At 40.8% G+C, this 24,887-nt stretch overlaps 1 protein-coding gene across 1 annotated transcript in view; it reads right to left on the bottom strand.

Moving 5' to 3' along the window:
- Positions 1-670: 670 nt before the first annotated feature.
- The window catches only part of cdk19 (cyclin-dependent kinase 19), a 75,820-nt gene continuing 51,603 nt past the window's right edge, over positions 671-24,887 (bottom strand). Inside the window, exons 5-13 of the mRNA XM_040028010.1 lie at positions 21,812-21,869; positions 19,523-19,654; positions 18,007-18,150; positions 17,847-17,916; positions 17,682-17,754; positions 17,175-17,272; positions 17,008-17,086; positions 12,549-12,791; positions 671-7,780 (exon numbers count right to left, since the gene is read on the bottom strand). Of these exons, the coding sequence (XP_039883944.1) occupies positions 7,655-7,780; positions 12,549-12,791; positions 17,008-17,086; positions 17,175-17,272; positions 17,682-17,754; positions 17,847-17,916; positions 18,007-18,150; positions 19,523-19,654; positions 21,812-21,869 (1,023 nt within the window). The 3' untranslated portion in view covers positions 671-7,654. The remainder of the gene's footprint in view (positions 7,781-12,548; positions 12,792-17,007; positions 17,087-17,174; positions 17,273-17,681; positions 17,755-17,846; positions 17,917-18,006; positions 18,151-19,522; positions 19,655-21,811; positions 21,870-24,887) is intronic.

Raw genomic sequence — 24,887 nt, 5'->3', positions numbered from 1 at the left:
ATGTTGGAATAAAAAAAATGATTAAATAATCAAATCCATGATGGATGCACAACTTTGTGAACTGGAAAAACTCTAGGTCTTGTAATGACTAAGTCACTTAGGTTTATGAATATTGAGTACTGACATTAGGAATAGTCTGAAAATGATTCAGCAGCACATTAAACAGACACCCTCGGGTGCCGCCAAGTGGTGAATACTAACAGCTGCAACGTTGCTGCCCTGTCAAGCAGCAACTCTCCCAACAACTGCACAACGAAACAGATTCAGACAAAAGAGGCTTTTATTATAATAGAGGATATAAAATAAATATACATGACTTCTTCTCATTTAACAGTCATTTGTACAGTGAAATTTGGACAAGTTTGCTAAAAGCAGCTAAATAAATTTTTACTTTTTCGGATTTTCGCTTTTTCGCCGACCTATTGCTGCTTTATCTATAAACACTATGAAAAGACAATACCATTTAGGCCATATGTATATTTCAAACTCACGCTCACACGCACTCACGTAATACAGATAGAATGTCAAAAATGGACAGACACCCCAACCTGCAAAGCATTACTCTCATGTGGCTCGGGGGGGGGGGTGAAAAGGTACTTTTTGTAAATACCCGTTTTCAAAAACACTATAAACCTTCAAAAATGAACTAAAGCTTTCAACAGGATGTGAAGAAACAGCTGCCATGGAAACATCTATGCAATGTGTTAAAGAGATAACAAATGAAGTTAAACTAGGACCGTGCCGTACTTCCTTGCAATACCAATTTGTACCACAAGGTGGCGCAGCAAGTCAGTGTCACCTTAACTTAACCAGGCAAGTAATTATAAGCACATTCTTATTTACAATGGCGGCCTGGGAAAAGAAAAGCCTCTTGAAAAAAAAGGTGATTTTTATTGAAAGCTTTAGTCAAAATTTGCAGATGGTAATTACAAAAAAGGTTTTTAAATAACAGTTACTTTTCTGCTTCCTCTCTAATCCCCCCCCTTCCCCCACAATGGGACAGAGGGTCAGTGAAAACATTTTGTGATTTTTACGCCAATTTCTTTTTCTTTTTTTTTTTTTTTAAAGGCAAATGGCATCACTTCTTTCAACTCTGCAGATGGAGCGTCTGTCCGCCTGTACAAAGTGTTGCGAGAGCGACAGTAAGTGCTTATGTTCTCCATTGGAAAAAGACAGGCACATGCAATACTATCAAAAAAGAGGCGATGTGAGAGGACGGGCAGCCTAGAGGTGCACTAGATTTTATAAAAGCGCTGTACAAGTAAGTGTCCTTCCACACACACACACACACACACACACACACGCATACACGCACACACCTACCTTCTAACTTTCATAGCACTGCCAGAAGTTTAGCGTCTAAAGCGAGACATTAAAAAACATTAAATACCATATTTTTTATTTACCACTAGATATTTTAGCAACGACAGTGCATTAGAAGACAATTACTATATCTCAATGAGAAGTCCTTAAAATGTTTTTTATGTACAGCATTTCAAAACATAACTACGCTTCAATAATGTGTGAGGACGATATCTATGAGCAGAGAAAACAACAGCCAATCCTGCATCAGGATTCTTTGCAGTCAAATCAAATAGATACTTAGCTGCTAACAATATGCTACATAGTAACAAGAAAAATAAAAGACTGACAGAGGAAGTGTGAAAATACAAAATTAAAACCCCATGACAAGTTTAGCTGATGAAATTTAAAAAAGAAAAAAAAGGCACCATCCACTCAAACTAAAACGTGGACCGTTAGTTATCATTCCTGTAAGTAAGGACAGCAACACTGTGGAACAGAAGCCAGTGAGCGATCACAGGCGTCGGCGTCACCTTCATTCTACTGTACAGTGAGGTGGTGTGAACACATTCAGTAACTAGACGTTCATTCCACGTGAGCTTATTTATGAAGAGGAAACAACCAGGAGCAGGAGAACTATGGTCTAGCGAAGGCAGGTCTGTCTGACAGAGGTCCCTTTCTATAGCTACTATAGTTAAGGCAGAGGAAAGTTCAAACATGGGTATTATTAATACATGTATGGAAAAAATAAATATGATTGTATACTATTCATATATATATGCATTTCTTTACAATAATTCTTTTAGAGTACATTTTAAAATGCTGTGGGGGGGGGAAAGGACATAAATGAGAGCTGTCTTGGTCTACTGTACTCAGTATTTCACAAGAAAGGAATACACATCACCCAATAAAATATAATAAAACCTGTCAACTGCAAAACTTAGAAACAGGTAAAAGCTTTAGTCTGGGATTTCTTTGCATAGGAGTTTGTCTTTTGCTGGAGCCTCGTGCTCATTAGTAATACTTGTGACACCTCGTTTGTGTGGAGAGAGAAATGTACAACAAAGAGTCTCAACATATCCTCACTGCTACTCACTTCAACTTCAAATACGCACAGTAAAGGGAGGCCAAAACCTTTGAATAACTGCTGGTTTAGATCCCTACTGTGTGCCACTGACCTCCCCCCCAACCAGTGGATCTGTCTGCCAGTCTGTCAGAAAACAGTAGAAGTAAAGATGAACTAAAGACACGGAGTGCAAAAAGCTACTTCATCTGGACATTTTAGATACAGGTGCATTCCTTTAAGTTTCTCTTTAAAGCTGCAATAATCAAGATTTTTACATAAGCAAAAGCTTCAATGACCATGCTTCCCATTAAAGGGGCCACAAAGTGATGGATCCAGAAAGAATTATAAACAGTTTTATGGAATACTCAAAGACCTTTGAACTGTTTTGGTTTATTTTCATTTTAAAAAAAAAAAAAAAGGCTGCTTGCATGTTTTTCTCCATGTTAGTTACCAAGGAATGGCAACATGTCCATTTTTTAACATGCAGCAAAAGCAACTCAGCAACACTAATGCCAGTGTGCCTTTTATGTGCACATTTTTCATACTAGCCTGGCAACAGGAAGGTGTAACCATTGACATGCTGACTGACTGCTAGCTTTCCAAGCTCCTCAGACTGCTGTTTGTTATGGTTTTTCAGCTACGACACTCTCCGCAGACATGGTTTGGAAGGTGAAAGACATTTTGCTCATCTAATCACCTTCCAAATTTCTTGAAAGATTCATAGGGAGGTGTTACATGTTGCTTTATGTCCTCCTGCCCCAAGAGACCAAAAATATCAATTACTGCAGCTTTAAATGAGTTTAAAACATAAAGGATCCTGCCTTTGTGTCACGCAAACACTGAACAGTTCAGAATCGCTTAACATGAAGGAAAAAAAAGGCATAACTGGGAGATTTTTCTATGGGCTTTAGAAACAGGACACACATGCTCTGAGCAGCTTGTTTTTAAAAATAGCTGTGGGGAAAAAAACCCACAAACTAAATTTGCAGTTTTTCCACACGTTTACATAATTTTAATAAATGCAGTTTAGAATAAACTAAATAAATAAAATAAAACTAAATACTATAATAAACAAAGTTATCTGAATCTAATTACTATATTTTTTAATTGAAAAAAATTAACCTGGGTCTTTCTGGTTAGGGGTAGGGTTAGGTTAATCCAGCTGTTTTATGGATTTTGGTCTATTTAGCATGCTCATATTCTTCAGAAACCAAAGATATTGTGCCAAATGGGCAACAGTCCATAAAACCTCTAACTCTAAGCTCTGTAACTCTATACGGGTTATCAAAGACCTGTGGGACATTAACTGACATTATATCTTTGAATTTTGAAAAAGGTTTGATTTTAAACAGTATCCATATCTCATCTCATCAGACAATGTATGCACTAAAAATGTAGATGGTGACCATTTACAGAAACAACCACACACTCAGATTATGTATGTCCTGTTTTCAATGAAAAATCCAGCAGTATGTAAATTTTCACACTTTTTTCACATTGTGGACAATTCTGACTAAAACTGTGACAAACCTACAACACTAGAAAGGACTTTCTCTTGTTTAAGAATCAACAATATTTTTTTAAAACATGATTTCAAACATATTTTAGGTCAAAATTTGACATGAATCTTGTTACAAGATCCATCCAGATGCACTTTGCTTTAAATAAGCATAATTTAGCAGAACAAAATAAGCAGAACTGAGACTACCCACCTATCTGCGATTAGTATCAATGCATGAAACATAAAGCCTTAAAAAAGTTCTATTCAGTGGTAAAATTCTAATGATGTTACTAATGTAACGCGGGTGGGTACTTTTAAGCATCAGTGAACCATAACTGGACACAGAAATACAATTATTTTCATTATACACACATATCTTGCATGTTCTGATTAATAAAAAAAAATCCCTAACACCATTATCTATTTGTATTATTACAGCTTTGATAAGGACAGAGGTCCAGTTCTCTTTCCAGCCACAAGGTGTCAGTGTTTCCTAATCAAACTGCAGGTCACACATGCAATAAATACAATGTCTCTTTTCCTCTGTATGGGGGCAAATGCAGTTAGTCAAATAACTGGGTGCATTCTTTAACACAGCATGCAGGGTGGTCATTCATGATGGAGCAAGTTGTCAGGAGGATATGAAAAGAGAAGACTTGCTCTTACTGTTGTACTGTTAGTATTATAACCCGTAAAATTAATACTAGAAATGCTTTTAGCAAAGTTTACTGTAAGTATCAAAGGTAAACATACCGTATGAACTAGTTCATAGTGTTACATACTGTGTAGGTAGCATTTTTTTCTTTTTTCTTTTTTTTCTTTTTTAACAATATATTGTGGTGCAGATAATAATCTGCATAATAATTTTAACTAGTCCATGCTGCGCATTGCCACTTCTAACAGTGAAAAACAGCCGCAAAGACAATTTTGTATGTGAACACATCCCTAATAACTTTTCTGTAAACACCTGAAAGAAATTCTGAAAAGGAAAATCCCCATATAAAAAAAATCCGATTTTCAAAAATACTGAAGACAAATTGGTTTGTGTTTAAAAAAAAAAAAAGATATGATCAATATGATCTTCTGAAATGTAATGAAGTATTACTTGAAAAAGAAGACTTTGTGCTTAAGGAAGAAAAACAGATTTGTGGTAATGCAACCATTATGTTTTGCTCATTACCAAGAGTTAGATAAAAACACTGATATCACACTCATGTCTGCAGCAAAATTTAAAAATGTTACTAGCAGCCCATCAGTTTAGCTTAGCATAAAGACTGGAAATAGGGGGAAACAACTAGCCTGGATCTTTTTTTATTTTATTTTTGTTATTAGTATTATTGTATTTATTTATTTATTTATTTATTACAGGCTACAAGCACATTTTAGCTCATAAGTTAGCATGTTATACATCACTAGTTTGACCTACACAAAACACTGAAGTTTAAAGTGTCATACAGATAAGTTGTTCTGAGAAGTAGTTTAAAAAAAATAAATAGTAAACGTATTAAAATGTCCACATATAACATCATTAGCTTTAAAAACAAAACAAAACCCATGAGCTTAAGAAAAGCTGTTATCCTCTAATAGCCCCATGCTAGCTCCTTTAGTGTTTCCAGGATTTATGCTAGGCTAAGCTAATTAGCTACCAGGAATGACTCCACACTAAAGATACAGGCAATGTTGAGAATTATATTGATTATAATAGTAATATAGTGGTAATAATAGTAGTTGGCAGGTTGCGCTACTAACAATGTAATACATTTATTGTGACATTTATTGTGACTTTTTCACTTTCTACATTTCGGAAGAACAATTTTGCTGAATTTCTAGCACTGACAGGCATTCATGTCTCACAACTTGGCTTGGTACCACCCACATGATAGACTCAGGTTGCACAGAGCAACATACATTGATTTGACTAGGATGAAAAGCGTTGTCAAAAACACCAGTCAGAACTTGGGTGAAGGGGTGCCAAATGACTGGAGGGTGTCTCAGTACAGACACAGGCTCCATTGAGATTGACATTCATATTTGACCCAACAGTTTTGCTGTCCCTTGTTTATAACGATATTAAAAAAAAAAGGCAATTCCTGCACAAGGAACAGGAGTACGGCAACCCTGGGAGTGTTATGCACTACAAAACTTATTTAATTGACATATATACTATATTCAACACTGTGTTCCTACTAGAGAACTACTAGTCAGAACACAGAGGGTGGGAGTGGGCATATCAACCTGGTCATTTAAGTCTCAGCGAGAAACTAGAGTGTTTCCCTCACAGCTTCTTCAATTGTAGCACTTATTAAATGTCCTTCATTTCACTTTTCTCACAAGTTGATTCATTAATTCAAAATAAACTCAGACATACAACGGGTTGTATACACTGGATATAAAAATGTAAATAAGTTGCTCATACCTCCATGCATGTACTAAAGAAAGCACCCATTGTCTTTGAATGTACCCCAGTCTCTACCTGCCTACTCAGTGTGGCACCGCAAGGGTGAAGTGGAAGAGGGCGAGCCTCACATTTGTTCCAGCTCTTTGCAGATCGGTTCAGTGGTCAGTGCAGTTCTAGTAAGTAAAAGGATAAACAACATGCATAAAAAACATACTGTACACACACACGTGCACACGCTCATACACGCCCACGGGACAACAGAGATAACAATAAAACCTTAAAAAAAACAATCTGACATCAGGCAGTAACAGTCTCAAGAAGCATATGTCGGAGGGGGGGGAAGCGTACTGTTTAGCTGCCCTGTACGATTATGCGCATCGTCAGAAACCTTAAATGTTTCAAGGGTCCAAAATAACACAGGTGTCACAGCAAAGTGAAAACCAGCGAACAAGAACGCACTCCGGAGCTGCCGGCCACCAACAAGAGGTGTCAAAACCTCCCGAAGACGCTGCCATCACAGAAAGCAAAGCTCAGCTGTTAAATGGTTCTTACTTCTAAAAGTGATGGCGTGATCACATTATACAGAAGCTGTAAAAAGACAACTGCTTTTCTTACATTCCAAATCCAAATCTAGATAAACACTTCTAAATATAGAAACCCTATAATATCAAGATTTAAGTTAATTGTTTTTATATTTCCCTGCAATGACATCAGCTTAAAAGCTGAGTTTTTTTATTTGTAGAAACTTTTTTCTTAAAAGGTTGGGTTTAGCTCAAACTTTAGCTTATCGTCATTTGATTATCCGTGATAATAATACACTAGAGATGACAGTAAAGGGCTTTTCCTTTTAAGTTGCCTCACATCTGATCGCTTCTGTATGTAACAATATTTATAATGACATCAACTATCAAGTTAAACTTGAAAAGTCTAGCAAACGAGCAGGAGAAAAAAAACTCAAATAGAAAAAGGTGCTATATAATATACTTGAACACAGCTGCGATTCTTCCTGGTGAGGAACGTTGTGTTTGTAAGTGCCACGGTTCTGAGTCTGTGTGTGAGACGCCTTGACATCTATCTTATACCTTTTTTTTCCCCAGTCGATTTAAAAGTGTTTCAACGCGCCGATGAGGCAGAATTTGTTTTCTCATTGGATTTCGTTTGGTTCCTATGTTCATCAGCCTTCGTGTTACAGTGCCGCTGAAGGCTGTCGGGCGAAAGGTCAAAGGTGAGGGCAGTTTGAAAAGAAGGATGACTGGAGTTGGAATGATGTAATGAAGGGACAAGGGTCCAACCGGGACACGGGAGCCGTGGAGCTGAGGTTGTTGAGGGTTGGCTGAAGACAAGGAGGAGCTTGACTCCTCTGCTGGTTAGGGAGTGACAAGGATCCTCAGTAACGGTGGGTCTGGTGGGAGTACTGGGAGCTCTGCTGGGTTGATGATGAGTATCCCATGGTGCTCTGGGGTTGAGTGGAACCTTGGACATTGCTTTGGTAACCAAGGCGGGAGCCAGAGTGCTGAAAGAGAGAGAGAAGTGGAGACGCAGTCGCTAAATCACCAGACTTCTTATCAGCAAACATTCAAACAGTGACTCTGGAGGTGTGCAGGCACATATTGTGTTTTTAAGGCTACATCCAGACATTGCGCTAATGAGCGCCACTTCCTTCCAGATTCAGTTGTCTGCAGCTAATTAACCTTTCCTCATAAGCTGTTTTCCACATGGATTTCAAAAAATTGGGATTATGATATTTCCCTGTGTGTTCAGTGGCTCTGGGATTATTTCACTAGTAATGAAAAAAAAAAGTCTCATTTACACGCTTGGAGACATGGACTGTAAAAAGTACTGGGCACTCACACAGCACCAGACACAACACCGGGACGCTGCGCTTATTGTGACGGGGGACTTTAATAGCGCCAACCTCAAACGCGCAGCGCCGAACTTTTATCAACACATCACCTGCCCCACCAGAGGTGAAAGGACACTGGACCACTGCTACACTACGGTCAAGGACGGCTACAAGGGACAATCCCGCCCTCCTTTTGGCAAATCTGATCACGCCGCCATCTTCCTCATCCCAAAATACAAACAAAGGCTGAAACAGGAAGTTCCGGTTCAGAGGAAGGTCGCGCGCTGGACGGACCAATCGGTGGCCGCGTTACAGGACGCACTCGATGACGCAGACTGGGGCATGTTCAGGAACAGCTCCGACGATGACGTCAACGTGTTTACGGAAGCGGTTGTGGGATTCATCGGGAAACTAGCGGATGATACCGTGGAGACAAAGACTATCACAACGTTTCCCAACCAGAAGCCGTGGGTGGATAAAACCATCCGCGACGCTCTGAGATCCCGCACCGCTGCCTACAACACGGGACTCATGACGGGGGACATGGACCCGTACAAAGCCGCGTCATATAACGTGCGGAGGGCGGTGAAAGAGGCGAAGCAGCGCTACGGGAGGAAACTAGAGTCACAACTCCAACAGAGTGACTCTAGGAGCCTGTGGCGGGGACTAAGGACAATAACGGACTATAAAGCACCAACAACCGGTATGACGAACGCGGCCGTGACTCTGGCAGACGAGCTGAACACTTTCTATGCTCGCTTCGAGGCTGCAGCTAAGGTCTCCAACAATGCTAGTGTTAGCGGCGCTAACGGCTGCAGACAGGAAGATGCTGCCAGCACCGGAAACGTGCTCGTCATCTCCGAGCATGAAGTAAGGAGAGCCTTCAAGAGAGTGAACACCAGGAAAGCAGCAGGACCAGACGGCATCCCAGGTCGTATCCTAAGAGACTGCGCATACCAGCTAGCTCCTGTGTTCACTGAGATATTCAACATCTCTCTATCTCAGTCGGTGATCCCCACATGCTTCAAAGAGTCCATCATTGTTCCTGTCCCGAAGAAACCCCACCCTGCTTCTCTCAATGACTATCGCCCTGTAGCCCTCACCTCAGTAGTGATGAAGTGCTTTGAACGCCTGGTCAGAGACTTCATCATTTCTTCACTACCAGACACACTGGACCCACTACAGTTCGCTTACCGTCCAAATCGTTCCACAGACGATGCCATCTCTCATCTCCTCCACACATCACTCACTCACTTGGACACTAGAAGGGGGAATTATGTTAAAATGCTCTTCATAGACTACAGCTCTGCATTTAACACCATAATTCCCTCCACACTCACCACCAAGCTGGAGCATCTGGGACTCAGCTCATCTATGTGTCAGTGGATCTCCAACTTCCTAACTGGCAGACCACAGGCAGTAAGGATGGGCGGACATGTCTCAGCCTCCACCACTCTCAGCACTGGAGCCCCCCAGGGGTGTGTTCTGAGCCCCCTGCTGTACTCTTTGTACACATATGACTGTGTGGCCACTACCAGCTCCACCACCATCATCAAGTTTGCTGACGACACCGTTGTGGTGGGCCTGATCTCTGATAACAACGAGACGGCCTACCTGAAGGAGATTAGGAATCTGGAGAACTGGTGCCAGAGGAACAACCTCCTTCTAAACGTCAGTAAGACAAAGGAGCTGATAGTGGACTTCAGCACAAAGCAGGAGAGGAACTACAAGACCCCCGTCATCAACGAGTGCCCAGTGGAGAGAGTGGACAGCTTCAAATACCTCGGAGTTCACATCACGCAGGACCTGTCATGGTCCTGTCACGTCAACACCGTGGTGAAAAAGGCCCGACAGCGTCTCTACCACCTTAGACGCTTGAGAGACTTCCAACTGCCCTCCAAGGTGCTCAGGAACTTTTACTCGTGCACCATAGAGAGCATCCTGGCGGGAAACATCTTAACCTGGTTCGGGAACAGCACCATGCAGGACAGACGAGCTCTACAGAGGGTTGTGCGGTCAGCTGAGCGCACCATCCGCTCCGAGCTCCCTGACCTGCACTCAATCTACAGCAGGCGGTGCTGGACCAAGGCCAGGAAGATCGTGAAGGACCTCAGCCATCCCAACAACAGACTGTTCTCTCTGTTGAGGTCAGGAAAGCGATTCCGCTCCCTGAAGACCAACACAGAGAGACTGAGGAGGAGCTTCTTCCCGCAGGCGATACGGTCTCTCAATCACACCACCACACAGTACTGACCCACACATACAGTTCTTACACACACACTGGACTTTCTGGACTTTGTTTTTGCACAACACTGGTCACTATATTCTTCATTTCCGGTTAATACTTGTACAGCTGCTGTTATTGTGTATATATTATTTATATTTAGATTTCTTCATACATTCTTATATAGTTCTATATTGTGTATTTTGTTGTACAGTTATTTTATTTTCAACTTTAATTTATATATTTTATCTTATTCTTCCCAGTTAAATTTACCCTTCATTCTAATTTGTGTTGTACAGTTATTTCATTTTTAACCTTAATTTATATTTTATTCCTTCCTAGTTAAATTTACCCTTTTTAATTTTTCATATTTATTTCCTATCTTATTCATAGCCTTTCCTTTTTTTTGTTTTCTTTAGGTCACGAGCAGTTGTCCAAGCATTTCACTACATATCGTACTGTGTATGACTGTGTACGTGACAAATAAAATTTGAATTTGAATTTGAATTTGGTGCTGAAATTTCAACGATCTGGATATTGCTTTGAGAATCTGAGACCTCAACTGTTTGCATGCCTCCATACCACAGTTGTGGGTTCTTGGCTACACTGTTCTAGATTAGGGAAATGATCGGTGGGTGGTGCATGGTGGAATATATGTGGATAGAGATCAATAAAGGGAAAAAGTAGGACACTGACAGTAGCAGCTATAGCCACACTCGTGATGTGTCTGACCACTGCGACAGTTTATTTATACATCAACTGAGGCCTGACAGCCACCAGCTGTGTCACTTGCAACTAGGCATATCTCCGTATGCAATATACTTGTGTGCCTCGCTGATACAGAAGCAGGAGAGGTCAAAGCGGTCACTTAGATCACACCGTGCTCTGTTAAGTACTGACACATGATCTCCCTGCTCCTGCGGTCATGTAACGCTCAAACCTGAGCTAACCCCATACGTTGCTGATTAGTCGCTGATCACATTTATTTTCTGCAGCAGTCGGGTTCTCCTTGAAAGTCAAAATATGTCATATGCCAAACTTTGGCATCCAGCTTCACTTCATCACAGGCCGAGAGCTGTTGTCTCTTTGGCCTCGTGATAAGAGCTGAGCCGGCAATACAGGAGGCGCCTGAGCAGAAAACAAAAGCTCACAGGCTCCATTGTGATTTGATATCAGCTCTGTACAGTCCTTATCATTTAAACAACATCTTGTTGTTGTCTGGTATCTGAGTGTTTGAGTATACATTTTTTAGCCTGCAGCCCCCTGTAAGCATTCTCAGCCCAACAACATGTTGGTTCATGTCTTAATACGTTTAGATTTCCCTATCCTAACTGCCTAACGCAGGTTTATTTCCTTCTGAAGATCATGTCAGTTTCTTAAAGCACGTACTTGCAATCAAACTGAACTCAAACAGGAGTTTGGAGTGTCTCATTTTCAGTGCTGGAATGGTACATCCTGCTGTGGTCGACCTTTTATGCTTTTATATATATTTTTCTTCACATATACTGTTACACTGAGGGATGTTCATATTAAACAAGCCTTCAACCTGCTCTAAACACTAGGTTTAAGACAGTTTTTTATGATCATTTCAGGGTTCAGGTACTATGAGCACAGAAGCTGCACTCACCTTCCAATCAGGACACAGTTAGTTTGAAGGGACGAGGAAGACAGCTAAAACAGCTTGTTTCAGTCAGATGATAAACTCATGTTTGTGCCAGAATAACACTACAAAGGAGAACTTGGAACTCATGCACAGCTTCTCATGCAACTAATAGAGTCCAAGAATGTAAGTATGGAGTAGGAGATGATTATAATGGACTCATTTCTCAGGCAATCGTGGCTCAAGAGTTGGGAGTTCGCCTTGTAATCGGAAGGTTGCCGGTTTGAGCCCTGGCTCAGACAGTCTCGGTCATTGTGTCCTTGGGCAAGACACTTCACCTATTGCCTACTGGTGGTGGTCAGAGGGCCCGGTGGCGCCAGTGTTCGGCAGCCTCGCCTCTGTCAGTGCGCACCAGGGTGGCTGTGGCTACAATGTAGCTTGCCATCACCAGTGTGTGAATGGGTGGATGACTGGATGTGTAAAGCGCTTTGGGGTCCTTAGGGACAAATACAGGCCATTTAACATTCATTTAATAGAGTTTTAAAGTACAGACAAATGAACAGTTTCACCAGAAAATGTTGGTGTTGGTGTTTGTTCTATAATATTGTACTGACCTGGTAATCTGACTGTAGCACCCCAGTGCCTGAGGAGGCCCCAGAGGGTCCGATCCGAGGTTTCTTGTTGGGTGGCCCCTGGTCCTGACCGTGCTGTAGCGCTGCAGTGGTGGCCCCCGTGGCTCCGGCGGTGCCGTTGGTTTGAGCAGAGCTCTGCTGGGAGGGGGCCTGCTGGGCTGTTGTCTGCTGCTGGTTCTGGGCCTGAGCCTGGCCAGTTGTCTGCTGGTGCTGCTGGGTCTGGTTCTGCACAAAGACACACAAAGCTGAAAGTGGGTCGGGATTTATGGAGTGGAGAAAGAGAGACGCTGTGGCTAACAGAGAGTGTGTGGAATGATCTCGGGTTCTTGCTGAAAACAAGAAACCAAGATTTCGCTCTATTTTTAGCTGTAGGTTGTTCTTTTCTGCATCTGTGACCCACTTTCCCACTCAGATGACTGGATTGAAATGCAGCTCAACAACATGAGTTTAGAGTTTTAAGGACGCATTAAAAAAAACTTAAGTAGACCACAAGAAATGTTAACCTAATGAGCCAAAGGAAGAAAGGAAACGTATACTAACTCATCTGAGGATGAGACAGTAAGGATAGCTCATATTCTCTGTCTGTCTATATTGTTAATAAAGCAGCTATTACATATCTATTTCCATGTTTTGAGAATCTGTTGCCCATTTATGCTGCTGGCTCAGGCCCTAAAGCCCTAAGTCTGGTTTCAAATTCAAAAATCGAGACTGCAATGACGGACCAAAATCATTGTTATGGTTTCTGCCAGTAGCCATACCCCAGAGATGCCCCAAATGGCCCTTGGATGTGGATGCGTGGCTGAGTTGAGGGAATGAGACACCCTGTGTGAACAGTTCAGTCCTTCCTCAGGTGATTATTAAATATGGTTCACAGAAATCTGCAGCCAGTTTCTGGTGCAAACATTCATTACGTTCTGGCTCATTATGAGGCATTATGTGGTTTAAAATTTAGTCAAAATTTGAAATTTGGTGTAAAAATTTGACACAGTTGTGAATTTATCAGTTTATGGCTACAATTCAGGAATTCAGTGTGCAGAGTGTTGACCTTCAAGCCACCACGGGGCTTTTAGGGTCACACTTACTAAGTGGGACAAATTAGCATGATGCCACAGTCGCAAAAATGCGCTGATGGGAGTGGAAAGTTCTGAGGCGATCCCCTAACAATCCGCTTGTTTGTATACAAAAATGAAGGCAGTCACATCAACAATGAACAGCATTCTACAAAGAACACGGCAGATTACAAGCATATGAGCTACCGTGAGAAAGTGAATAATGAGCGTAGGCACAGGTTTCTTTCCAGAGACAGCATAAGACCATGAAATCAGTCAGTAGGGACCCAGTGAAGAGTTGTAGGACACAGCCAAAGTTTGGCACTGCACTCACAGCTGTGACCCATCCAACGGCACAATTATCTTTCCTCCTTTCAATCCAAATAAATGACACCCCTTAAAACACCATCAAGCACAATTCAATTCAATTCAATTTTATTTATATAGCGCCAAATCACAACATAAGTCGCCTCAAGGCGCTTCATTAATTATTAAGACAATTAAGACAAGCAGAAAATTCTGTGCCACAAACCTTGGTAAATCAAGGCAACAAGTACTTTTCTTTGAAAAAAGAAAAGAAAAACATCCCATGATCCGCTTACAGTGGGCTGAATTTGTCAGTTTGCTTACTTACAAACAAACAAACAGTCTCTAATTTTTATGGTTATTTCATTTTAACAGAGACAGAATATCAACCAAAAATCCAGAAAAGCTAGAAGCTGATTACATTTACATTTCCCTGAGTGAAATAAGTATTTGATCCCCTACAACCCAGCAGGATTTCCCATACATTGCACATGTCCCCGTGTGTCCACAGAATCAATGTCTTCCATTCCAGCTTCTCTGCCACCATGAACAAGAGCAAAGCAAAGATATCAGACTTGCACAAGGCTGTCACCAAGGAGCTTGGTGAGACAATGATAACTGTTGGTGCGATTTCTTTAAATGGAAGAAATATAAAATAATATTCAGTCGTCCTCGATCTGGAGCGCCGTGCAAGATCACGCCTCATCAGGCGAGGATGAAAGATGGTGGATCAAAAATATCTGAAAAACTGCATTTAGTCAATATAATGGCAGATATAATGGCAGATATAGTGGCTAGTGTATTTTAGTATGAATGTACAGCAGGATGCGTAATCCTGCATGTAATTTCATAAAATCAGCAGCTTTCACTTCAGTCTGCAATCAGCAGTTTTGGTGTTGTACTGATTTGGAGCAGCCAAATTATTTTGTTTATGTTGTCTATTATTGATTGTGCATGTCCACACTTTATGCTGACAGGAAGTCCAACCAAAACAGTGCAAGCCGAGCTCCTCAAACACTCTGTTCTCTGGTGTAAAGCTCAGATCTTTTCCAGCCAGCAGCTACCAATATGATGTAGGAACAGCGGTCACATGGAGCCATCGGCCTCTGCCTCAGTGCTCACTCTCTCATTAGATTTCACAACAAAAATCTTATCTTAATCTTAGCGCCTTTGAAAAAAGGCTGCGCTTTTTAAGCTGCATGCAAAGCAACAATGAAACACAGAGCGCCAGGACGGTCAGCCTCCTCATGCACTTCTGTACACCGTGTACAGTGTGTCCCTGCCTCTGGCAAAGTCGCCGCTAAATGCCTGCGCTGAGTTATTACACTGTAAAAATAACTCAAGGGACACTGTTGACTCAACTAAGATGCTGCTTTCTAAGGACCAGTAGTAGGGCTGCTCGATTATGGCAAAAATGATAATCACGATTATTTTCACTGAAATTGAGATCTCGATTATTTGACGATATTTATTTAACCCTTTAAGACCTACTATAGAACCAAGTCCGCCAGAGCTTATATTATTTTTTTTACATGTTGTAGTGCCATTTGTGGGAGCATTTCAAGTTGCTATACAACTGTTATAGCCCATATTTTAATAATATGTATGCATTAAGTCCATAGTAACTACATTAATTGCAAAAAAGTGCAATAAACTACAAGAAAATTGAAAATCGTTTTTGTTTTTTTACATACATTTCTACTTGGAGAAATTTAAGAGGTTTATCCCTCAAAACTTTAAATACAAAAAAGTTGCAAAAAATAGTTTACAACAACAGGAAATTTATTTTGAGTGTCTTCATAGTTTTATTTTGGAGATACACCAATTTTTGTATACACTGCAGGAAAAACAAAAAAACAATCCTATGATGCAAATTTGCAAAGAAAACAGCATGTTCATCAAAATAAACTATTTCCAGCAGTGCAATTTGAGTTCTAAGCATCCCAGAAACTATTCAGAAAAGTCAAACATGACCAGTATAGGTTTTTAAGGCCTACAAGTAAAGAACTACATTTCCGCGAAAATGACATCACTTCCGGTTTCGGCCAGGAAATGGCGGACATGTGACAGTTCGCGCTGACGACTTTTTCAATGTGGGAAGTGTTATGAACAGCTGATCGGATCGGCAAAGCATGTTTCTGGAATATTATGTTTTTGTTCCTGCAAGCGCTTTTTATGCAATTTTTGCAAAGCTTTATGTGGAAGGAAACCGTGACCGAGGACAAGCTGATGGCATAAGATGTAAGTACAACTCCTCCGGTTTCATATGCAAAACAAATTATTGCGCTAGCTTACGCGGTTCAGGTTCTACAGGGATTTAAAAATAGTTACACAAAACGGAGCATGCTGCTCTGACCGGATTTAAAGGGTTAACAATGACTTTAAAAAATAATATAAAATAGTGTGCAACACCACTGAAGTTTTTTTTTTTACCTCTCTTTTCAACCAACAGCAGTCACTCTCCTCTTCAAATAACTTCTGCTTAACTTTCTGAGCTTCCCTCGGGTCCTCTTAATCAGCGGTCTCCAACCTTTTTTGCGCCACGGACCGGTTTATGCCCGACAATATTTTCACGGACTGGCCTTTAAGGTGTCGCGGATAAATGAGGGAGGGGCTAATAATCGGCTCAGTCATTTTTAATGATCGTTGAAAGCCCAGATCGTAATCGTGATTAAAATTCGATTAATTGAGCAGCCCTAACCAGTAGTACTATAACCTCATATCACTCCAGTAGATAACAATATCTGTTCTTTATGGCTGAAAGGGAAAGTGCCTGGACACATTTGGAGCTACCACTTGGAATAGCAAAAGTACAATCCACTAGTGAAAAGCTGTACATTAAGACTCAATTTAACAGTCCCCAAAATTTCTACAGAAAAAGCCTGAAAAATAAATGCAAGACTTTGTGAGGTGGGACAGCTGCGCATTAACCCATAAAATACACCAAAAACTGCCACATTAGACCCCATTGACAACTAACTTAAGATGGGACGTTAAGTGAACTGACACAATACCGATCGATGTTTTAGTTTCTGAAAATGTGACGGTACTTTTTTAACCATGCAGGATAACTGGATAACACTTACCTTTTCTGTTTTCTCCTCTGGCTCGTCTTCATTAAGAAATTCTCGTTTGGGGTAGGGGATCTGACAGCCAGCAAACACACTAGAAGAAAACAGATGAAATTAGTGATTGAAGCACCAACACGAAACACTGTGTTGATTAAAGTTTGCAAAAGTTTACTAAGGCTCACTCAGTGGTTGGTAATGGGTCCTCTAGGAAGTACGGGTCCTGCAGCGCCTGCTCTGATGTGATTCTTTTAGTCGGGTCCATTGTGAGGAGCTTTTGGAGCTGAAGGCAGAAAAATACACATGGTTACAAGATCTATACACACACACACACACACACACACACACACACACACACACACACACACACACACCTGATCAGTGTACGATAGGAAAATACAAAAAAAAAAAAAGGTGGGGCCAGGGCTTCCTGATTAGTGGCTTTTCAAAATAAGACGATTTTATTAAGTATTAATAGTATTAGTATACGTGTTTACATAGTTATACTGTGTGCACCTGCACCTCATTTGGGGAATAACAGCCCAGTCCATGACCCTTTAAAGTTTATTACTTTTAAGGTGAGTTTAATGGTTAATTAGTTAGCAGTTACAGTTAGGTTTGGTCACCAGGAAATGGACATAATACCTCTAAAGTAACTGAACTAAGATATATGTGTGTGTGTGTGCACTTACCAACAAGAACACCTTGCTGTCTGGTTTCACTTTATGCTTCTCCATGTATTTGATTAAGCTGCTGTTTGCATACCTGTTGGATGACAAATGACAGCATATGTGATACTTCATTTACAAGTCTACAAGCTCCCCGATTATAGAGAGGTCATTAGAGCAGCCACCCACGTCGTCCTCCTGAAGTCTTTTTGCAGTGTGGGGTACTCTGGCATCTTCCTGATGTCTTCCCAGTCTTTATCTGTGAAAGACACAAGCACGTGACTAAGTTAACACTTTTATCGATAAACTAAACAATCTCTTGTATATGTGTGTGTGTGTGTGTGCAGACCTGCAGGGAAACCCATGACACTAAATATCCTGTCCAGCTGGTCGTGATGGAATGGGTTACTGGTCTTGATGTCTTCCTGGCGACAGTGAAAGATGGGCTCCGATGTTAGCAGCTCCGCAAAGATGCAGCCAATCGCCCAGATGTCTGAGGCACGCACACATGTAAACAGACAACACTTAGTCTCAGTATTGTGGAGATACACTAGCTACAATGGCTAAATCTTCCTGGATTACAGGAAGTCATTTTTTTCTGCTGGAATATTGATGTTAGTGTTACTTGTTACTGCTTAACTACCTGCATTGAAAATGCTACGTCCAGATGAACAGAATCAACCTTTTGGGATGATGTGATGTATTTATTTTTCTGTATAATGTTTATAATGTAGATTCTGCATTTCTCTGTAAGCGTGACCTACCTAAACAAAATTTCTTACCAATTCTGTTTTTTTCCTCATTATTAGAACTGATAGCATACACAACTGAAACTAAACAACTGTATGTTGCACAATTTTCTCTCACTGAAACAACTGAAAATGAAGTGTCCTGCTACTGGAAAGAGGTGCAAAAATGTAATGAACACAGGCTGCTGTATGCTCAGCTCTACCTGGCATGTTATCTTTCCAAACAAAAGAAAAAGAAATGTCAGTTACACGCATCATTTTTCCAGTATGTTTATAACTTCACCAGATAACCAAATATCGACAGTTTTCTCTTTTTCACTCATCGTCATAATTTTAGCCACGTTGCCTGAAATTAGAAAATGTCAGCTGGATGATTTAAGCATCTGTCTTTTCGTTGCAAACATTTTCATGGTGGTCGCTATTTTGGAGAACTTTTACACTCACAGTGAGGATCCTCCACAGTGGTTGTGGCACAGTGGAGTGCATCTATTTTCTTGCGCTGCCCTGCACGTTTTGTGCATGCGTGAAATGGGCCTCATAATCGGACACACGTGAGGCTGACCGGCCGGTCACCACACAGGGCGGAGAAAGCTGGAAAATCAGCTGATTCTATACTCTGGCCAGCTGATTGGTGAATGTCTGGGGGTTTTTTTTTGTTTTTTTTTCCATTTCCTTGTTGTACTGCATTATTTATTATGTATTTTCAAAGCCCGACTAGGGAGAGTTGTTGGCTCCTCTTTTAAACTTGTTTGAATTAAATGTTCTGTTATTGTATGTCAAGACACTTACATGTTACGTGATGTGAATACAATGCAATGGTGAGTCATTGCTAACAGCCTAAGTCGACTTCCATTCAATGGACTGACATGGGAAGATGTAAGATACTAAGATTATAATGGAACATGTGCTCCACGATTGAGTTATTCTGATGATGTCCATGGATCACATGAGTACTTTGAACTTATCAGCTGTGCATGTAAACCAAGAGACCCTGCTTCTAAAATCACAGCTAATTCTGTCAACTAACACAAACCTGATGCAGTTAAGCAAACAGCCAGGGATCAAAGTCTTGCCTTGGTGCAGAGCGTTAAGTTTTTTTTCATCTGTGTGACTCACCAATAGCTTTGGTGTAGTGCCGGGCCCCCAGCAGCAGCTCCGGGGCCCTGTACCAGAACGTCACTACCACGGGGTCAAGGTCGGCCAGCGGCTTCAGCGGAGAGTTGAAGAGTCTGGCGAAACCCATGTCAGCTACCGAAGGTGCGAAAGAAGATAGACGCAGTTAGCAAACAAAGGCATTATCAGATAGAGATACGAATGCATGTTCAAGGCTGCTGTCAGAGCCACGGGTTCTAGACAGAACCTCGGGCGTCTCTCACACCACAACTAAATATGAAACATCCACAACTGTAAAGCTGAACAAGGCAGGCTTTTAATGTCAAACCACATCTGTTCTACTTAGCATGAAAAGACAGTATTCTTTCCTTTTAGCAAAAAAATCCCTTGCTAAAACGGTAATGTGAGAAATAGAGCAATTTCCCACTGTTAAAAAAGTACCTTAACAGAAAACATAAAAGTTACACATAAATATTTAACTCTGCCTCATTCTAGTAAAGATTAACAGGAAACTGGCACAAACAGATTCTCTTCCTGTGTCTTTCTAACAGACAGCAGAATAAGGTACAGCTCCCCTAGAACCTGGTCAGTGGTCTGTGTATGACTTTTAAATAGCCAGTCACAAACACACACCAGTGGCTGCAGAGATTATAAGTTTTCCTGCTGTTGCTGCTGTCATCTTGGATTGTGGAGTTGGGATTGGAAGGACTGCTTTTGCAAATTGGAATTCCGACTTCCCACTTTGAATGGAGCACACTATTAAGCAAGATATGCTTCACTACCACCATGAGTGAGCAGTGTCCTTGGCTTATCAATCAAATGTGGTTAGTTTCAAAACACCAGCATTCTGTTGGTTTGAGTTACATCAGAGAAAACTTACAGTAAGGATAATCAAGCACCACAATAATGAGTGCACTGAGTAATATGGAACGTAAATCCATCCTTATCAAATTAGTCGTGTTTAGATGGCAACAGCATGAGAAGAAGAAAATGTGACACTGTGTAGCTCAAATACAAATGACAGACTAAAGTCAGCCTATTCTGAATCAGCTTTATTTCCACTGGTGAAGCGGGGGACATGACCCCTCCACATTTTACATTCACCTCTGTAGCTGCCACTAAACCTGAGCAATCACCAAGAGTTCTGAGTTTTTTTTCAAGTCACATTTCTGGGATCTACAGAAGTGGGATTATAGTCTTATATGGATACCACAGATGGGTAGTCTTGTTGTGCCAACTTCTATATGCGCAGTAAATAAATATGCTAATATTGGACAATGCTAATTGGACATTTCACTGTTTTTTTAATTACTTTAAAGATGCATTGTACTGATCATAGAACTGATCACAGACTGTATGTATAAGATGGAGGTAGCATCTGAGTCTGAAAATTTAAAGCCTATACAGAAATCCTTTAAATCTGCATTCTTTGTAATGGCCAGTAGGGGGCAACTGGTTGGTTGTACAAAGAAGTTGATGGGAAAACACCTCTCAGCTGACCTCAGTAAACTCTGAAGTCATAGAATGAGTGAGGTGAGATCATGATGAATAATGCGCTCAGTTGCCAGATTCAGGTCTTACTGAATATAATTAAAATGTTAATTAGAATTAAAAGTAAAACTTGTCACTGACACTGTTCTTGGATGAGCCTTGTACAGAGTTTTCCATTTGCCTACTAATGATACTAATGATGATGATGATTCATAATGAAACGTTCACAGAAAATACAACACTGACTGTAAAGCAATATCCACCCGAACAAGTAAGGCTGAAAAAGTTGTTCGCTTAACCAACGTGCATTCAAATACAATTATAATGAATGTGATTTCTGATACTTAGTTCACATTCTCCTAAAAAATGAATGAATGAAAGTTGGAAATGAATAAAATGAACATCCTGCTCCATGTAACTATTAAGATATTAAACATATTTATTAAACCACAGCAGCCTTGTGGCGTTCATTCAAGTAAAACTTTTACCAGCACCAGTTGCAAAGACTCTGGCTGCACTGGAACAACACTATGCTATTACTGGGAGTACGGGGTTTAAAAATAGATGCCAGCAATGCAGCATTACCCTTCAACACTCCCCTGGCCAGCTGGCTTATGCAACAGGACTGATCTGAGCTTCCTGTCAGCCTCTCTGGACAAGGTTAAACGTTGTAGCTATCAGACAATCAAACACGTCAACAACCTAATTGATCCACTTTCGTGCTGACACAAGTACCTAAAGGTTGTGTAAGTTTCAAATCAGTCAAGCAGTTTAAATGATGTTTTTTTAAATCTACTTTACCAATTTTAACTCTTCCTCGTTCGGGGCCTTCCCCCATCACCAGGATGTTAGCTGGTTTCTGTGGGAGAAAGAGACAGAACATTACAAGGTGTTGCGTATACTAAAAATCACTGTTTTTAACTTGGAAGTACAATAAATGTAAATGGTTCTAACACACAGTTGGACTGATAATACGTTCAGAATACCCGTGGTATTACAGTATCAGTGGTTCCCTTTGCAGAAACATGTTGAGTGGTTATTGACTGTCCTGTTTTTGTAATGAAGCACACAACCACATGACTATGTCAGTGAGCCATTTTGCGGGAGTGCACTTAAGCCAAGTGATCATACACCCAGGAATGGAGTCAAACACGCTCAAGCAGCTGGGTGTGTTCATCTGGTTTCCAGAGAGAAACTGGAACCACACAAGTTCCAAGAAGTAAAAGCTTTGTTAGCCAACCAAGCTGACTGCCACCACTTATGTGGACACAAGCCATAGCCCAGCACATGCTGTGGCTTTTCAAATCACCCAATTGATATTGGTATTTAAAATCCTATATTAGTTGTTAGGCTGAGTACATTTCACAATAACAAGAGAACAGGTTGAGTTCTTTTTTGTTTTTAGGTCCAAGCCTTAAAAAACATCCTAGACCAACGATGTTAGGTAGTTCAGAAGCATTCATTTAGATGATGTTTAACCACCGTTTAACCACAAATGTTAAATTTTAGAACTGTGAGTCACTCACAAATTTGTTTATGATTTGTTCTTTGCCAAAGTGAACCTTGCAGCATGCAAGGTTCACTTTGGCAAAGAACAAATCATAAACAAATTAAATTAAAATACAATGAACAGGTGAGGAGAACTAAAACACGTGACGTGAAGTTTTTCACAGATATAGTCATTTGATCCAAAATTGATTAGTCCTTCTCCTGTTCAAGTGATGAAATAGTGCAAACTGAACAAGAACACCGACTTCCTTTTTTTAGATTTATTTTTGCCTTTGTTGATAGGGCAGCAGAGAGAGTATTCCATTCAGTTTTATATATATATCTGGCGCCAAATCCCAACAACAGTCACCACAAGGCACCTTATATTGTAAGGTAAAGACCCTACAATGATACAGAGAGAGCCCAGAGAAAGCACTTGGGCAAAAGTGGGAAAAAAGTATTTTTGTAAAGATGTTATTACTAAAGGCTACTAGAGTAGCTTTGCATGATTCACTGCTCGGAACAATCCCTAGTTATCTTATACTGGGCCTTGGTGCAGCCCTTCAGTTCATTCTCTGCTTGAAATAAGCTGATCTAGCCTAACTTTCTTTAAGGCTACACTCACTTTAAGCAACTTACTCACTTGTTGGCAAGTGGGCCTTCTGTGGGGGGCAACAAGTGCCATGTGCCACTGTTGATCATATTAGGGATGATGTCACACAGTGCCAAGCATCTCCCAAACAGAAAATTAGGAGGCTGTTGGCTCACACACATTCAGACGTCAACATGTGAAACTGGTCCACTGTGAAAACAGTATATAGCTGGGATGGGAAATAGGGAAAGATTAACCTATTACATTTTCACTTAGTAAATATAACAGTAGTTACTGCAGCACAGCAAACTAGACGCTCAACGTTGACATTTAATTAACAAATTGTTAATTTTATAGTGTACACTGGATTTTTCTGAGCCTGTTGGCTGACGGCGGTTGCTTACTCCCCCAGCTGAAAATTAGATGGATCAGAGTGGAATTAGGAGGCCCCTAAAGCTGAATGGCCACCAATGCATACAACACCCTTCAGAGTCACAGGATGCATTGCTACAATGAGTAATTAAAACAGCTTTGAATGCTGTTATCTGTGTTTTCCTCTTCAGAAAGGAATGTGGAGCATGAAGAAGTGTGGTTGAGGCTTTTGCCACAGGGCTCGCGGCACAGCATCTAGGACGCAACACATGAAGGCCGATGTATTTTTCTCACTGCTCTTCAGACCATTCGCTAACTCAACTTCTTGCATATAATTTGCAGTTGTAAGCACAGTGGTTTTAAGTCTCTGAATTACCGGAGGATATAAAATGCATCGGAAAACCTCTGTACGTTTTCTCAGAGGGCAAAAAATATCAGTGGGCCCATGTTTTTGAAGTTTACCTTGTCGTGTAGTAGGATGCAGTAATGCTTGTTGTCAAACTGTCTCCCTGGGTGTTTGAGTGAATGTGAACCCTCTGGCTTGGCAGACTCAGATCTGACTGGCAAACGTATTTTGTTGCCATAGAAACAGCACTAATAATGAGATCTGCTATTCATGCCCACAACATGACACCCCCACGATCGGCAAACACAAAGACAAGCGTCTCTTCAAAGGCCCGAGGAGTTCAGCCCCTCTTTCAAATTCTAAACAGACCTAAGTGAATTAATATGCCTAGCCTGAACGTACTCTTTTTTTTTTTTTTTTAAACCTCTTGAATGTTCTGTAAAAGACCTGAGTGAGTGCCAGTGCCTTCAAAATGCAAAATGAGCATGCAAAAATGAAGTTTGATGTAAATAAGTTCACGTGTCTAATGGAAGGAAAAGCTGAAAAGTAGAAACATGAGTGCAAGAAGGACTGTTTCAAAGAGCAGCAGACCACAGTGATATAAGGAGATGTAATAAATTGATTGAAATATGCACCAAAGTTAGTGAAGCATGCACCAAATTCCTTTTCACATCCCCCATATTAAGATTTCCCTTCAAATGCAGCCAGTGAAATTAATCAGTTCCATTTGGACAGTTTCATAAATGGATCGGGAGCCAGGGGAAAATAAACACTCTCCGCCCCACAGAGGATCTGTAAACCCAGTCCTTAGGGACGCGGCCCTCTTTTACAAAATCATTTACATCTTTGTATCAAAAAGTAGGCCACTTCAGGAGCCAAACTTACACTCTTACGTAACAGAGTGGGCAAGCTGATAAACAAGCTGAAGCGAAAGGTGACAGCCTACAGGACTCATCAACGACCAACTGTCCAGATAATGAAGCCCCTTTGTGCTATTAGTGCAGTATTCAGTAGTATTAAAGCATGCTTCATCCTTTCACGCAGCCAGTTGGTTGGTTCAACTCTCGTTCTGCTTTTCC

This window comes from Simochromis diagramma, unplaced genomic scaffold (genome assembly GCF_900408965.1).
Source record: "Simochromis diagramma unplaced genomic scaffold, fSimDia1.1 OVJJ01000746.1, whole genome shotgun sequence".
NCBI lineage: Eukaryota > Metazoa > Chordata > Actinopteri > Cichliformes > Cichlidae > Simochromis > Simochromis diagramma.
Note: the sequence above shows the minus strand (reverse complement) of the source record. Positions and strands in the feature narration are given on the sequence as shown.